Below are 16,952 nucleotides of genomic sequence, written 5' to 3'. Positions count from 1 at the left end.
AGTACAATAACAAATAATTTATAATAAAATTGACACCGTTTAAAATTTTTCATCACATCAGTTGGATGCGAATGACAAGTACCCAAACAGAACCAAAAATTTAAATATAATTTCTACTGGACTTCTTTACCGGGAATCGAACCCAAATGACATTTTAATTAGACTTAATAAATCTCTTATAAAAGTTTCAAGGTCATTAAAATATGCACGATATAGCCTTAAAAGAAGCCTGTAAAGAGAAATAACTACGAAAATAAAGACATAATATTTTATTAGTAAGTATCAAATACATGTACAATAATAAATATTACAAATAAACTCACAGAATCTCTGCTGCCGTCCAAAATCTATTACAAGTCCGATATACGCAATAATATATTAGTGATGATTAGTTATTATAGAGATATACATTCAAAATAATGACACTTATACAACTTACGAGATAGTCTTAATAGCTACAAATTATACATTATAATGCAAATTATTTAATAAAACAACTCAACTGAAACACAAATCAAAATTAAAACGAGGCCGGAGGTACATACTGTTAAATGTGTTACTAACATAACATGTGCTATATAAAAAAGATAAACATAAAAAATCTATAATCAAAAATACAATCAAAAATCCCCTTCTAAAGTCTCATCTAGTCTCGTCACTTAAAGCTTACTTTTTTAGGTTTTTATGATATATGCATGGACTCCCGACCCAGCGTCTCAACCGCAAACCAATAACAATCTGGCTTAGGATATTGGAAACTTGACACTTGCGAAATACTGCACAGTGTATACATGTCAATCTTACATTCCTAGCATTATTAGCGTTCATGTGACAACTAAAAGAGATAAATAGTGGTCACATCGACCTTCTGAGTATGAATGAACGTGACCTGCAATATCCTACAAGTAGGGAAAAAACCTTATATCGGAACATAAGTGTGAAGTACTCAATTTCGTCAATCCATGGTCAAGTGAATACAAAAAACGCACAAGTGCACAAGATAAGTGCCCTTTATCTGCAAACTCTGAAACAGTTTATAGGCATGTATAGCCTGACGGGGTAGCATAATAGTTCTCACAATACCTTACTTGCTAGTTCTTGGCTGCAGTCACCAAAAACGTACTCCCAACAAGAAGACTTTAAACTGTTTTTGGTCTTTTAAATTTAAATTACTTTCTCAGCACGATGTCTTAAAACTCCTTATAATACCTATACCTACATCTTCGCCAAAGTCTCGGACAAATTCCAATCTAAGGACATACTCGAGACACTTCAAACAGAATGGAAATCTGTTCAACAAAGCCGAACAAAAGCTATGTGTTTCTAAAATTAGTGATATAATCATATTAGCCCAATTATAGGTACTAGAGATAGCAGGATTAATACGCGTTATCACGAATACTAAAAATAGAAATCGTTAATCAGATACATTATGAAATGATTTCAATATAATATTCATTTAATTATAATACATGCCAAAAATATACAAAATGTTTCGGGCCATGTAATAATACATTCCGGCAATACTTCGACTAATTTGCTAATTATAGCCACAATTATCAATATCGTTCTAGAATAAAGTACTTCTAACACTAATACATGCTATTTCAATACTCGGTTATCTAAATATTTTTCTATATTCATAAGACAGAATTCGACTTAAATTTAGTGACAATCTTACGGTGCATTAGAACAATCCATGCAGTTTTTCTACTGAGCAAGAATACATCCACATTATGACGTGTACATTTCGTTGTATACTCAGAAAGTGTTTAAAATGATTCGTCAAATCCAAGTTGTACAATTATTAGGGAAGTTGATATAATCGTGGAATACAACTCGTCATTTTCAACTTTGTCACCGTCATGGTACCTCGTCCAGTCTACTCTTTTCCATTTGTCATGTTTCCATTCTGAAAATAAAATGTTAATTATTAATTTATATATCGTGGCCTTTAATATAATTGTAGTTTTTGTCTTGCTTAAAAATGATAATTAATACTACTATAGAAAGGTCTTTTCAGGTGGCCTATTTTCGGCGCGACAAATTCAATCTACACTCAGGCTCAGTGCGTGCTAGTCCCTAGTAAAGTAACTCTATAGGGTCAGTGAGTATACGGTAGTATAGTCCGTGTCAAATTTCGAGTGCGAAGTTGTTGCGCGCAGGTTTAGTTAGCACTTAGGATATACTTCGTAACGTAAGGGCACACCTATCGCAACTATGTGCCTGTGGGCGAGAGCGGGCAGCGGACGGGTGCCGGGGGGGTCCCGCGCAGTCTACGTCCCGCGAATATATACAATTTGCTATATATATATTCGGAGCGGACTAGCAGTTTGGCGCGGACTATACAAATGTGCGTTTTTTTATTTATATAATATAGGAGTAGCAGACGATCATGCAGTCCACCTGATAGTAAGTGGCTACTGCCGCTCATGGACATCTGTAATCAACCCCAGATAGGATTAGGTATTCCTACCTGAGGCCAGCCACAAATGCGACGCTACCCCTAAGAACTGGAACGCCTTGAACTCTCCCTTACCACACCCTTCAAACCGGAACACAGCAACGCCTAACACTGACTGCTGTTATGAGGCAGAAATAAGTATGGCGGTGGTGCTGCCGTGTCGAACCACAAAGGGTTCTACCACCTTGACGACCCGCGTGGTGGAGGGGTCACCGTACCGGTCTTACGGGCAGAGGGTCCTGGGTTCGATCCCCGGCCAGACAGATACCTAAATGATGAATTTAAGTTTATGTTTCTGGGTCTGCGTGTTTGTGTATTTGTCTCTGTATCTGTCCATTGCACCCACGATGCAGGGAATCATAGTGTAGGGCTGTTAGTGTAGAAACCGTGAAAGCGTGACCTCGAACAGTGTAGGGCACGTACCTCCTCCAGCTGCGCGAGGTGGTAGTGCCGCTTGCGCAGCGCGGCGAGGCGCGCGCGCTCGGCGTCCAGCGCGCTCTCCAGCTCCAGCGAGCGCACCTTGCTCTCCATCTCCAGCCGCCGCGTCGCCGTCAGCGTCAGCGCGGACGTGTCCAGCGCTTCTGTGTACGCAACGGGTCTATTGAGCTCTAGTCGCATTTGTGTTTGTTTGTTAAATAAAAAGTGTGTGTCCTGTGTGTATGTAAGCACTTAAGTAGTTATACTTCTATGTATCGCATAATGCAGCAGCGTAATAGTTTTCGTTGAAAAAAACCGGTAAAGACTATTCTGTCAAGGATTCGTATCCAAAAGATAATAACGGTACTTTATTACCAAGCTTCCACCGTCTGTCCGATTGTCTAACGGCCGGTCTCGATAACCTACTAACCTTTAACTAAAAGTTAAATTAGCTACCAAAAGTAGCTGATGACAGTTGTTTGCGTTTCAATAACTCAAGATAGTTAGAAATTTTAACTTTTACTATTTATCTACCTTTGGGAGGGCTTTGCGCTTACCACAGTTAGGTTGAGGCATACAAAAATGACATAAAGCTTTTCAATAACATTCTGACAACTTACTTTAGTTAGTTTAAAATACCATCTGTCAATATTTTGCTATCTCTCAAAATCGGGCGGTAATCGCCAGATGAAGCGTTTAAATAATATTTTTTTCTTACAATAATGGTGTTATTTTGTGATTAAAGTGATAATAAAATGTATGAGGCCGGTGTATTTGATTCTGGTACAAAAACAGAAGCTGTAGAAAGCACGACCTAATTCGAAGCTCGACCTATGATTTTACAAAGTTCTGTTAAAGAATGCTTATTAGTAATAAGTTTTCATTTGCTATTACGGTGAAGGACAATAACATGATGAAACACACAAGAGTACTTTAAAAATGTTCTCAAACGCGAGTGAAGCCTTCCAATTCGCATTTGGCCAGCGCATTGGAATTTGACCTAAATCTCGCTTACTTTAAAAAGAGATCCATGTCCAGCAGTGGGACATTAGCTTGACGTGGAATTATTAGTGAACATATAATAAAATATTGTTATACTATGTAATCAGTTGTAAGTATTCAGTAATCAAGGAACACATTTTAATAACATGTAACTAACAAATGTGGATATAGTACAAAAATATTGCAAAACATGTATTTGTTATATAAAGTAAATAAAGAATATTCGATTATTTTCTTGTTTTTCGTGTTAAATATCCAAATTATATTTTATATTAAATAGGCGGTATCTGCTGTCAAACGTCAAAGTGCGTTTTGTTATTTCAGGTTCGTAAATATTTTATTGGAATTATATCGTAATTTAGGAAATATACCTTATTATGTATAATTATGAATGAAGATTTGAAAAAGGCATAATATTACATAAGCTGACACCACTAAAGTGAAATTAATAATTTACTTGACAATATTAAACATAAATCAGTTTTGTTGAAATGCAAAAACGGAACGTTTCAGAGGGACACATTTGCTTACCGAAGATAAGGAATCTATCTGACTTTAATTTTAGTTGGCGTTGTGAAAAAATTTTATTGAGACGACAGTAACAGATAGTTTGAATGTCACAGAAAAGCTCTGGTAGCTAACCGAGTTTAAACTGTTAGTAGATTATTGAGACCGGCCGTTAGGGCCGTATAGATAACGGTGGCAGCAACAACAAATTCTAAAATTAAAACAATACAGACACAGATAATAAAAAAAGAGTCGTCATATAAAAACCGTTTTTCGCGACATTTTTCGATTTATCTATTGAATAGTTATAAGTTGATAGTTTATTTTTTCAATATATTTACATCTATGGCTATTACGATAATAAATGCTAAAAATAAAAAAAAATGAATATTTTACGGTACCCTTCGTGTGGACGAAACGAGGTGAGGTGAACTCGCACTTGACCAATTATTCCTCTCATTGTGTTCGTAAAGTTTCTCAATCATCATCAACCCATTACTGTCCCACTGCTGGGCACGGGTCTCCTCTCAGAATGAGAAGGATTGGCCAAGTGCGTATTGGTGGACTTTACATACCTTTGAGATTTTTTTTATACATCTCTCAGGTATGCAGGTTTCCTCACGATGTTTTCCTTCACCGTTTTAGCAATTGATAAAATCAATTTCTAATTTCTCAATAAAAAATGTATAACATACCCTGATCCCTGACAAGCGCGGAGGCGGCGCGCACGGCGGCGACGACGGCGCCGGTGGCGGCGGCGACGGCGCGCGAGGCGGCGGTGAGGCGCGCGAGCGCGGGCGCGCGGGGCGGCGCGCGCGCGCGGGACGCCGCCACCAGCTGCGCCGTGGAGCCCGCCACCTCGTGCGCCGCCGCCGACACGCCCTCCGCGCGCCCCGCGCCGCCCGCGCCCACCGCCTCGTCCGCCGACGTGCTGTACCAATAACAATGTTCAAATACGGTACGAGGATTCTATTTTACAATGGTCATTTTTTTTTAATTCAATATACGTGTAGCAGACGAGCATAGCATACAGTCCATCTGATGCGAAGTGGCTACTACCGCCCATGGACATCAGTAATCAACCCCAGATAGGATGAGATATGATATGACCTGAGGTCCGCCATAGATTCGCCGCTACCCCTGAGGACTAAGCTGGAACACCTCGGAAATGTATGTCTCCCTTACCACACCCTTCAAAACGGAATTCAGCAGCGCTAACATTGCTGTTATTAGGCAGAAATAGGTGTGACGGTAGGCCTTCAAAATGGGTATGATGACAAATTTTAAGTGCAAGTGTCGTCACGCTTCGATATTTCAACACACGCCAAAAAATGACGTCATTTCGCCCCGGTTACCGTTTTAACCAAGATGGGCGTCAACAGTATTTTAAACTTTTATTTTATGAAAATATAATAAATCTTAAAAGTTTTTATTAAAACTGGGTCATTTTTGAGAATCCTTTCAACATATATTTTTTTATTACTTAAATCATTTATTCTTTGATTTTTTACTATCATTTACTATCTAACAATGTAAGAGATAAGCATTTATATGTTTTTTACGTAAACACATTTTCGCCCATTAGTAGTAATTAACTAATTTCTGTATACAAAACTTTTTAAATTTCGAACATTAATTTTATGATATCAAATTATTTTGACCAAAAGCTATAAAAGTTTTGATAACTTACACCAGCAACTTAGCAGCGAACACCACAGCCTTCGCCGCAGAGATAAGACCTTCGGACCACTGTGGGTTCTTCCTATACATCTTCTGCCTGGTCTTCGGGTCGCCGAGCTCGTTCTGTAGCTTCCTGGCGTCCTGCACCAGCACCTTCACGGCGCCCATGAGAGTCGTGCACGCGTCCAAAATCTTGCCGTTCACTTCCAACTTCACGCCTGAATCTCCAGCGCGACTTGCTGCCAGAAGATCCTACATCGTACCAAAATAAAAATAAATGAGTGTGAAAAAACAAATTTATTAATTTCTAAAAATCTGGCGCCTTAACAAGCGTGATTATGGTATTCCAAAAAGATTTATAATTTTTTTTTAAATTGAAAACTTTGTTATTTAAATGGTTCTGTAATTAAGCTAGCCTAGGTTTTAGGACGATTCTTATAAAGGTTACTTACAGTAATGTTATTTTGGAAAAATGAGTTGGGTCATCCTTTTATTATCAATCAATTACTAAAAACTTAAAGTCCTATAGGATCTATATATCATCAGGGCATGTTGCAGCGAGGCCTGAACGATTTGAAGTATCCAACATTTTGTAATTCCTTTGGATCCTGTACATGTACAAGATGTATGTTCAATCTCACTCCCGCTACTCAATAATGATCTTAACGTACCTCGATCTGCGCGGCGGCGTCTTCGATGGCGCGGTCCATGTCGGCGAGCTCGTCGTCCACCGACTGCGCGCCGTTGGCCGCGCGGTCCGCCGCCGCAGCCGCACGCGCCGCGCCCGCCGCCGCCGCGCGCGCCGCAGCACACGCCGCCGCGTCCGCGCCGCCGCCGCGCACCGCCGACACGCACTGACGCGTCGCCGTCAACATCTCGCGGCACGAGCCCGTTAGCTCTGCAGGAATCAACAATAGTCGTAAAGCTACAAACAAAACTTTAGTATCTTTTTTTTATAATATAGGAGTAGCAGACGAGCATGCAGCTGAAGGTAAGTGGCTACTGCCACCCCTGGACATCTGTAATCAACGCCAGATAGGATTAGATATTCCTACCTAAGGTCAGGCACAGATGCGCCGCTACCCCTGAGGACTAAGCTGGAACGCCTCGGAAAAGTCTGTCTCCCTTACCAAACCCTTCAAAACGGAACACAGCAACGCCTAACACTGCTGTTATTAGGCAGAAATAGGTATTCCGGTGGTGGCGCCGGAATCGAAGCACAAAGGGTTCTACCACCTTCAAATCTATCTGTGTGGCGACTTCCCGCTACTCGTCAAGAGATGGCGCCATGAGTATTCTGAATTACGCTATCGAAATTTACATTTTCCTGGAGACATTTTGGTACAGGAGTTTTCTATTACATACATAGATACATTTTTCTGGAGTAGGCACCAATTAGACCTATTTAATGTACTTCTTATTCGGCAGCCACTCGCCATTTTCAGGTCATCAATACGGTATATTAGGCTTGGATCATTTATTATGGGTACAAGTATGGAATAAAAAAAAATGCTATGGGATACTTTAAAGGGCTAAGGTGGTAGATCTAGAGATGCACAAGTTTTGAATTTTAATTATAATAAGTGTTAATGGTGTTTGTGTAAAATAAATAAATAAAAATAAATTATTAAATTTGGATAGATACTTCGCAAAAAGTTAACATGTATGCTGTTTTCACTGTACTACATGTAATCAGGAAAGTAACATTAACCATTTTTTATGAAATAAATCATTTGGCTATAATATACATATACTCACTGTCCGCTATCTCAATGTCTGTAGATACATTTGACACTTCAGTTACATATGCCGCGAGCTGCGCTGTGCTGTGAGATGCAATGATGGCCGATTTTGCTACTACTTCTTCGTTGCCTTCCACCTATATATGGAAATATAATATAAATACGTTAACGTATTGTTGACGGTCATCATACCTTTCAAAATTACACTTTTAGATTTTCTAACAGTATACAGATCATATGTTTGCAGGCTATGAAGAAAATAAAAGCTTAAAAGTACACCTGCGACATACCAACTGCGCCTTCTCCTAATTAATTAATTTATTTAATTATGAAGAAAAAATTACGTAAGACAAAAATCGGAAGAAGACTAATCTTAGCTCAGAAAACCCCCAAGAATGGACAGGAATTTCATGTAGACCCAAATAGAGAAAAGGATTTTTTTTTTATTTTGACAACAACGCCACCTATTGGATTCAAAACTATCTGTGCTAGCCTAACCGTAACACACACGCACAGAATTTTATTGTAATTTCTTGAACAGTTCTGAGATTATGATCATGTACGATTACAAGAGTTCTCAGATTACGAGTGTGTGAAGTGACCTCTGTATGTATAAACAAGGTAACTGAGTTCTGTATGCCTCTCCAGTAAGTCGAACAGTTCTCGAGATTATGAGCGTGTACGAACATATAATGTATGCATTAATAAGCTAACTGACCTCTGTATGCCTCTTCAGTAAGACGAACAGTTCTGAGATTATGAGCGTGTACGATTATGAGAGTTCTAAGATTATGAGCGTTTATGAACATGTAATGTATGTATAAACAAGCTAACTGACCTCTGTATGCCTCTGTCTGTTCTGAGATTATGAGCGTGTACATTAGAGTTATAAGATTATGGGCGTGTATGCACAAGTGACCTCTGTATGTATAACCAAGCTAACCGACCTCCGTATGCCTCTCCAGCAGGTCGAAAGCCTTAGCGGCGCGTTCGGCGGCCAATTTGTTGGCGTCCTGCGCGCTGGAGTGCTCGAGCGCGGCCAGCGCGTCCTCCGTCACCTGCAGCGCCGCCTCGCCCGCGCACGACACTAGCCGCGAACTCTCTATACAAGTAACGTAAATATCGTTATAGCAGTTCATCATCAACCCATTACTGTCCATTTTCTGTCCAACCCATTGCTGGGCACGGGTCTCCTCTCACAATGAGAAGGATTAGGCTATAGTCCACCGCGCTGGCCAAGTGCGAATTGGTAGACTTCACATACCTTTGAAAACTTCCTTTTTTTCTCAGGTTTCCTCACAATGTTTCCCTTCACCGTATAAGCAAGTGATAATTAATTTCTATAACGCACATAACTAGAAAAATCAAAGGTGCATGCCTGGGATTTGAACCTCGGACCCCTCGAGCGAGAGGCCGAGTTTCTTAACCACTGCACTGACTGCATGTTATCATAGTTACATCTATACTAATATTATAAAGAGGTAAATTTTGTAACTTTTATTGATTGTTTATTTATAAGGGCTAATCTTCGGAAATACTGAACCGATCATGAAAATTCTTTCCCAATCCGAAAGCTACACTATTCAGGAGTGTTATACATTTTATTATGATTGAACAAAAAGCCGACGAAGCCGCGGGTACTGCTAGTTTTTCATAATATAGGAGTGGAGCATGCAATCCATCGACGGTAAGGAGCTAGTTACATATGTAATCAACCCCAAATAAAATTTAACTATTACACTTACCATATCCTTCAAATCAGAACACAGCAGCTCTGTTGTTATTAGGCAGAAGTAGACATATTCAAAATTAATATTATAATGAGTTTTTTCACCGCGTCCATTCGTCATACTAAAGCTTCCAAGCGTCATACTAAAATATGTATATTTTTTTAGTTCTGTAGCGCAACCGATTTTTACCGGACTTCATTAATTAGTCAATTAGACCTTTACACTACCAACAACAAAGGAAGTGCCTGTGGTATTTTCAGCCGAACCCGACATATTTAGCACGGTAATAATTATTTTGAATTTGAATGAATAGTCTTATCTGTAACTTTGCATTAGTATAAATAATTGTTAACCATAAAACTTGAATATAACTAAAAGAAACTATTATGAAATTAAATAATTAATGTATGATTTTCTTCTATTGTCAAAATATACTTTTAGACTAAACCAATTTGGATTACGGACAAAATTGTATACTCTACTCACAAATTTTACAAATCTAGAGCTATTTAGTTATATTAAGATAGTACCGCGAATAAATCTTTCTCTGTACTCACGTTTCTTGAGCTCCATCCTGGCCTCCTCGAGTTGTATCTTGAGCGCTGCGCAGTCAGACTCGAGGGCGGTGTTGTTTTGCAGCAGGTCCTGCAATTCACACTCGGCGGTCAGTCGGGACTCCTCCGCGTGCTCGAGCCTAGCCACTACCATCTACACACCATGCCAGTAAAGGAAATATACTTAACGTAACGGCAGCGTCAGGTCCAAAGCATAGTCAGAATAGCCACAATCCAAACGCATGAACGCATGCGAATATCGAAGGACCCCAGCGCAGGCGCGGAAGAATAGAAATAAAAATAAAACATGCCATTAGAATGTTATCATGCATCTACTACTAAGCAACGATATTAAAGTTGATCTACCAAACATCTGCTTTAATCGTAACGAAACGCCACTTATAATTAAAAACACTTGTGCATTTAATATCGTGAAAGGAAAAGCAACTGTTTACCACTCTTGAAGAAAACTTACTACAAGTTAAAATTCAGTTAAAAAAACGTAGAACAATAACAACACATTTAGACGACACAACATTAGTGACACACGTGATTATAACGACATCATATACATTGACGGCCCATCACCGTAGTCCTACATCGTAACAACACGCCCTTATTAGTCTAACCTGATAATCTTTCTCTTTTTCGGACAAAATAAGTAACATATGCTCGTTATCTTTTGTCTTTGCGTCCTCTATTTCGTGTAACTGAAGTTTTAGTTGTTCGACGTTTTGCATGGTTTTCGTTATGATTTTATCTTTGGTAATAACTTGTTCATTGAGTTCAGTTTCAACGGCATGCATTTTCTTTGACAGCGATTCAACTTCATCGTCTTTGTCAATTCTCAGCTGCTCACATTCAGCCTTAAGCCTCTCTATTTCAGAATTCAGTTTATTTTCTATTTCGCGTTGTTCAAAACTGATAGTGTCAATATCGGTGTTTAATTGTGTTTGTGTTTCCTCCATCTCCTTAATATGTCGTGCTAGGACCTAAGGAATGATAAAAATTTCAAATAGTATGCCATAAATTTGGCCTACGTGTAAAAGAATATAAAGACTTGAGTATTAAATAAACAAACCTGTTTCTCAGTATTTAATTTACACTGTAATAACTCGTTATTTGCTAATAAGTCTACTTTTTCATCATTCAATTGATTTATTTTGTCATGAAGCGCCCTCAATTCTTGGTTTTTCAAAGCCAAATTTGATTCATTTCTGTCGATGATTCTATCATGTTCCTCTTTTAAGTTTAAGAGTTCATTTTGTCCGATTTCTAGTTCAGCGTGTGTTTCAGTCAACTCATCTTTTAACCGCAATACCTCCTCCGCAAGCTTATTCACTTCAACATTGAGGGTGATCACTTGACTGTCCTTTTCTGCGATCATATGCTTTAAATCATTAATTAATTCATCCTTACAAATAATTACATTTTGTAATTTATCTTTAAGAATCATCATCTCGATTTTACTTTCTTTTTGACACTCTTCAAATTCCTTTCTTTCTTTTTGGTTTGATTCGAGTATATCTGCAACTTTCAATTTTAGATTAGAAATCTCATTTTCTTTATCCTCCACAGTTTTTTGGAGACCAGATATTATAGCTGTAAATCCTTCACTATCATTTATTTGTTTATCATTAAGTTCTACCGCTGTTGTAAGAATCTGTTGTAATTCTTTGATCTTATTATCTTTCTCATTACTACGTTCTTCTAGATCATTAACTTTGGTGATTGCGTCTTTCTTTTCGCTTTCCATGCTATCCACTTGAGTTTGTAAATCTGCCACAAGCGTATCAAGCGCACTTTTACTTACTTGAACATTTTTTAACTCTTTCTGAAGATCAGATATCTCTGTATCTTTATCTTGAAGAACTTTTTCATACTTGGTGTGTTTAGTTTCTAATTCTAATTTCGTTTGTTCAAGGTTCTCAATTACTTGCTTGATTTCATTATCTTTTATATTAAGGCATTCTTCAAATTCGTATTTTTTAGATTCAAATTGCGATTCGAATTTATCATAGGATAGTGAAACTTTTGCTTCCGCATCAGCAAGCCTCCGTTGTAAAATTTCCAATTCAGTTTGTAAATTGTTAGTATAACAGACTTGCTCCTAATGACATTAAAAGGTAAATGTTAAAAATAAATATAAGAGAGAACATACCCCAAATATTTCAAATAACAGTATTAACACAAACAAATTAATAACAACGAATAATATTTATATTATAGAAGCTTTTTACACAGATTTTATTTGTTAGTAATAATAACCAAATTATTACGAGATTAACATGCGCTATTCTCCTATTAATATTTCAAACACAATTATATACATATGCATAAAAATACAATAAAATATTGCTGACCTGTTTCTCTTGTTGGTGTTGTTGTGTAAGCTCTGATATTTGTTTTAGCGCAGCTTCCTTTTCTTCCACAGCCTTCTTATATTCGTCTCCAGTCTTCTGCCTTAGTCCCGTCAATTGTTCTTTCAGTCTACTTAGTTCTTTCTCTTTGTCTTCATTTTCTTGTTTAAGCTTCTGCATACTTTCTGTCGCTTCCTTCAACTCGCTTGAAACAACAGCCAATTTCTCACACTGTTCGGTTGTAGCCGTCTTGTGTTCTATCTCTAGAGTTTCCATGGATGATTTTAATGCTTCCAGTTCTGCCTCCTTCTGTCTTGAATTTTCGAGATCACTTCGAAGATTTGCTATTTCATTTTTGTAAGCTTCGATTTCCTCACTTGATGACGTGCTTTGTTGGAGTAATTCTACATCTCTGACAAAAATTACAATAAATAACTAGTACATAATTAACTTAAATAATGATGTTTATCTACTTTATTTTAATTACGTTTAAATACTAACTGACAATTTTATTTCAGATACTTACTTCATCCTGTCATTGAGTTGTTGTTGTAACAACATTTTGGCGCTCTCGTGTTGTGCGGCGGCCGCGCGAAGAGTCGACGTCATTTTGTCCACTTCAGCTTTCTATAAATTAAAATTAGAATGAAATATATCAAAATGAAAATACAAAAGTGTATTTTATTTAATATGAGCTTACCTGTCTAATTAATGTGATGTGCTCTTCTCGTAGCTGCGTATAAGCGCCTTTTAATTTCTGAAATTTTTCGTCTGTTACTTTCGCCTTCTCTTCAGTTTCCACAAGTTTTTCTAGGGGAAAATATATTATTATATTAAGTTACATTTATAGTATATTTTTTAATCTTAAATATGTAACATTATAATTCAAACACTTACGTTTGATTTCTGGCGTTTGAGCTAACACCGCTTCTGATTTCTGCTTCTCTTCTTCTAATTCAGTCTGTAGAAAGAAATAAAGCGTGTGAAACAACAATAAAAAATAACGTAAGCTTTAATTTTAGTAAATAATTTTATTACCTTGGTGGCATTCAGCTGTGATTCCAATCGCGTGCAGTGTTCCCTCATAGAGCCGAGCATTGTGTTTCTTTCCTGTACCAACTGTGATACTTCTGACCTAATAACAGATTTAATATTTTATGTAAGCGTCCAGATTAATTGGAGGAACCTAACATTCCTTCGGACGCACACAAAGGCTCGCTATGTGTATGAGCACGAGTGTGATTATTTTATAACCTAGTTATTGATAATCTAATGGGTCTTCAGAAATATTGAAATAAAACGTTCACGCTTGGTCATCGGCTCAAGCTAGCAAGTATGCAAACACTCATAGTATATACTAGCACTACGTTACTCTATACATTTTATTTCTGAGAAAATATGTATCTGGGGGCCCTGGAATCTTGGTCTATAATTATATTCCTGTATAGAACTGTAGTGAGTTAAGTACCTCATGCGTCGCAGCTCGTTCTGCAGGTGGTCGATAAGGCGGTCGCGCTCCAGCACGGGGTCGGGCTGCGGCGACGGCGTGGCGCGCGGCTCCAGCGCCTCCAGCTGCTCCGGCGTCGTCGCCTGGACACAGTACACGCACTAATTCAAACTAACTACACTAACAGTGCGATCATATTCAAATGTAGACAGAACTCACTGAACTGACAGTATGTCATACATATTACATACATCTTGAGGATATTATTTCACTGCCATTGGTTTAAAAATACAAAATACAACTTGAAACATAACAAAATAGGAAACTGTTATATAAATCGAGCTAAGATAGCCACTTTAAAACATATTCTTGCCAAGATTACCAAAAATATCAACTCCTAGTGGCTCGGTTCAACAGCAAATACCAACTTAACTCTCTAAAAAATTGGTAGATCAGAAAAAGGAAAATTTACAGTTTAATGTTAAACAACCATCCACTGCACCATTACGGTAACTTTTTTTTGTTGCTCCATTTCTTGCCCAAAACAGGTCCAAACGCGTGTCAGAAGCTGATCGACAGTCGCGCACGTATGCGCCCGAGTCCCCCCGAGATAAAGTGTCGGTGAGCGGTGTCTATGTGTGCGTTGCTCGAGCCCGTTTTGTATGAAGATTGAGTACTGTTTGTTTTTATTTTGTGCATACATACAATTTGAATATATTTAGAGTTCATAAATAGTCTGAATAACAAAATTATATGTTTTAAATAACAAATAAATAAATATACTTTTTGCATAATAAAATTATACAAAACGTAAATCTGGCAAAATAAGTCTAGTCTTATTTAAATATAATAAATTATTTAACCTGACTAATAGTGTCGGAGGTGTCGATGAGAGATCCCACGCCATCAAACTCATCCGGCGGCGGCTCGGGGATAGTCACTACAGGCGTTACGTATGTACCGAAGTCGCTCTGAAAACAATACAAATAAACCATCGATGTTTTTATTTACAACTTTTAAGTTTATGCTAATAAATCATAAAAATAATGATATTATATTATTCGGTGCTAATCCAAGTAATGAGCATTTTATTAACAATATAGAATATATCACTACTTGTATTGACCTGGACACAGGTTACAATAGTATTTGGCTCGCTAATGCACCACCACTCCCAGTCGATCTGACGTTCGCACACAGACTAACTCACAGTCGGCACTCACCTAATGACCGTAGTGCTGTATGCACTCTAGACAAATACCCGCATAGACTACACTACCCACAAAAGCAAGGAAATTACGAGTTCGTTAACTATAACGAAAATTATTGCATTTTTTTAATGAATACGTATTTTTCTACGGCATTCAAGAGATATAAAAAAAGACGCTTACTACACTCTCTACACACAAAGCCCCACACTAGAATTCCCTATATCGTGGTTGCCACGGTCATACATAAGCACCTACACTCAGAATAGATGTTCAAATTCATCATTTAGGTATCTGTCTGGCCGTGTATCGAGCCGGGAATCTTCTGCGAGTTAGACCGGTATGGAGGTTATGGGTAAAATAAATCTTATTACCTGTAAGAGGAAGTTTGGTGGGTTAGAGGGCAGCACTGGTAGCGTCAATAAATTCCTGTAGTATTGAAGGCTGCTGGCGTGTTTGTAGAACGAGCTTAACTTCTTAAATTGTTGCCGAAATCTGAAAGTTATAATTTAAAAAATATAAAATGAAAAGAATAAAAAAGGAGTAGCCAGTTATGTTATTTTTATGGTTAGGTATATGCTGTCATATACAGAACCCTAATTGGAAGGGTATGTTTCGAACAGGGGCATTTTTTGCAAGCTTAAGAGAAAGGGGATCTTAAAAATATTTAAATTCCTTCAAACAACTGATCTCAGGTTGCTCTTAATAAAGGATGGTGATGATGATGACAACACAGCGCCAGCCACTGCCCGCTCGCCGTCATCGAGTTGGCGCGCGTCGCCCAGGCTGTCTCGCCCTGTCCCCGGGTGACACACCCGCCTCACCTCTCCCTGTGGCCGGCGAGCGTGTCGGGCGGCAAGGCGGCGTGCAGCCGGAACAGCAGGCGCACGTTGCAGTCGTACATGTGCGAGGCGTCCTGCGCGCACGGGATGAGCGCCGCCAGCCGGCACTGCCCGCTCGCCGTCATCGAGTTGGCGCGCGTCGCCCAGGCTGTCTCGCCCTGTCCCCGGGTGACACACCCGCCTCACCTCTCCCTGTGGCCGGCGAGCGTGTCGGGCGGCAAGGCGGCGTGCAGCCGGAACAGCAGGCGCACGTTGCAGTCGTACATGTGCGAGGCGTCCTGCGCGCACGGGATGAGCGCCGCCAGCCGGCACTGCCCGCTCGCCGTCATCGAGTTGGCGCGCGTCGCCCAGGCTGTCTCGCCCTGTCCCCGGGTGACACACCCGCCTCACCTCTCCCTGTGGCCGGCGAGCGTGTCGGGCGGCAAGGCGGCGTGCAGCCGGAACAGCAGGCGCACGTTGCAGTCGTACATGTGCGAGGCGTCCTGCGCGCACGGGATGAGCGCCGCCAGCCGGCACTGCCCGCTCGCCGTCATCGAGTTGGCGCGCGCGTTGCCCAGGCTGTCGAACACTGTGCAACAGGTAATACACACTCAAGTTTATATTTATACTGAGTGATTTAATATAGCAAAACAAAAAACAAAATGTGGTAGAATTCTTCATAAAAACAGTGTTAAGGGCTACTGTGTGCTAGTTTCAAAGATGTAGGAGACCCTTACAAGAGGCGTTTCAACTTAGTCCACAGTCCACAGCACATATATGGGCGACCTTAGGTATAACTCTACCTACTTGAGAATGATTATGATATCAGATGAACTGCATGCTCAATAGCTTCTTATTTATTAAGCCGTGGGGCTATAATAGGCACACATTTAAATAGTTACAATTATTAAATACATTTTTACTATAACACTTACCGGCAGCCTGTAAATTTAGTAGGTCGTCCATGTAGTCAAACAGTTCAACACATAATTGGAAACTGTGAACAAAACAAACGATGTA

At 39.2% G+C, this 16,952-nt stretch overlaps 2 protein-coding genes across 3 annotated transcripts in view; both read right to left on the bottom strand.

Annotated features, from left to right (window-relative positions):
• Positions 1 to 254: 254 nt before the first annotated feature.
• The window catches only part of Hip1 (Huntingtin interacting protein 1), a 36,652-nt gene continuing 19,954 nt past the window's right edge, over positions 255 to 16,952 (bottom strand). The window contains exons 5-22 of one of the 2 annotated variants that reach the window (XM_073093319.1): positions 16,868 to 16,929; positions 16,344 to 16,521; positions 15,486 to 15,606; positions 14,767 to 14,874; positions 13,925 to 14,046; positions 13,495 to 13,591; positions 13,354 to 13,417; positions 13,157 to 13,266; positions 12,983 to 13,083; positions 12,460 to 12,868; positions 10,100 to 10,250; positions 8,760 to 8,914; positions 7,829 to 7,949; positions 6,742 to 6,968; positions 6,081 to 6,322; positions 5,086 to 5,321; positions 2,888 to 3,045; positions 255 to 1,912 (exon numbers count right to left, since the gene is read on the bottom strand). In XM_073093319.1, the coding sequence (XP_072949420.1) occupies positions 1,883 to 1,912; positions 2,888 to 3,045; positions 5,086 to 5,321; positions 6,081 to 6,322; positions 6,742 to 6,968; positions 7,829 to 7,949; positions 8,760 to 8,914; positions 10,100 to 10,250; positions 12,460 to 12,868; positions 12,983 to 13,083; positions 13,157 to 13,266; positions 13,354 to 13,417; positions 13,495 to 13,591; positions 13,925 to 14,046; positions 14,767 to 14,874; positions 15,486 to 15,606; positions 16,344 to 16,521; positions 16,868 to 16,929 (2,692 nt within the window). In that variant the 3' untranslated portion in view covers positions 255 to 1,882. Of the gene's footprint in view, positions 1,913 to 2,887; positions 3,046 to 5,085; positions 5,322 to 6,080; positions 6,323 to 6,741; positions 6,969 to 7,828; positions 7,950 to 8,759; positions 8,915 to 10,099; positions 10,251 to 12,459; positions 12,869 to 12,982; positions 13,084 to 13,156; positions 13,267 to 13,353; positions 13,418 to 13,494; positions 13,592 to 13,924; positions 14,047 to 14,766; positions 14,875 to 15,485; positions 15,607 to 15,935; positions 16,097 to 16,343; positions 16,522 to 16,867; positions 16,930 to 16,952 lie in introns of those variants that run through there. The other variant, XM_073093318.1, reaches the window with a different exon arrangement.
• LOC140757557 (uncharacterized) lies at positions 10,257 to 12,206 on the bottom strand (the record flags this gene model as incomplete). The annotated part of the gene is made up of 2 exons (XM_073093320.1): positions 10,257 to 11,088; positions 11,178 to 12,206. Coding segments are annotated over 2 exons (1,437 nt in total), but the record flags the coding sequence as incomplete, so codon positions are not given.

This window comes from Epargyreus clarus, unplaced genomic scaffold, assembly GCF_041222505.1.
Source record: "Epargyreus clarus isolate Ecla_fem2 unplaced genomic scaffold, WU_Ecla_fem_2.2 ptg000004l, whole genome shotgun sequence".
NCBI lineage: Eukaryota > Metazoa > Arthropoda > Insecta > Lepidoptera > Hesperiidae > Epargyreus > Epargyreus clarus.
Note: the sequence above shows the minus strand (reverse complement) of the source record. Positions and strands in the feature narration are given on the sequence as shown.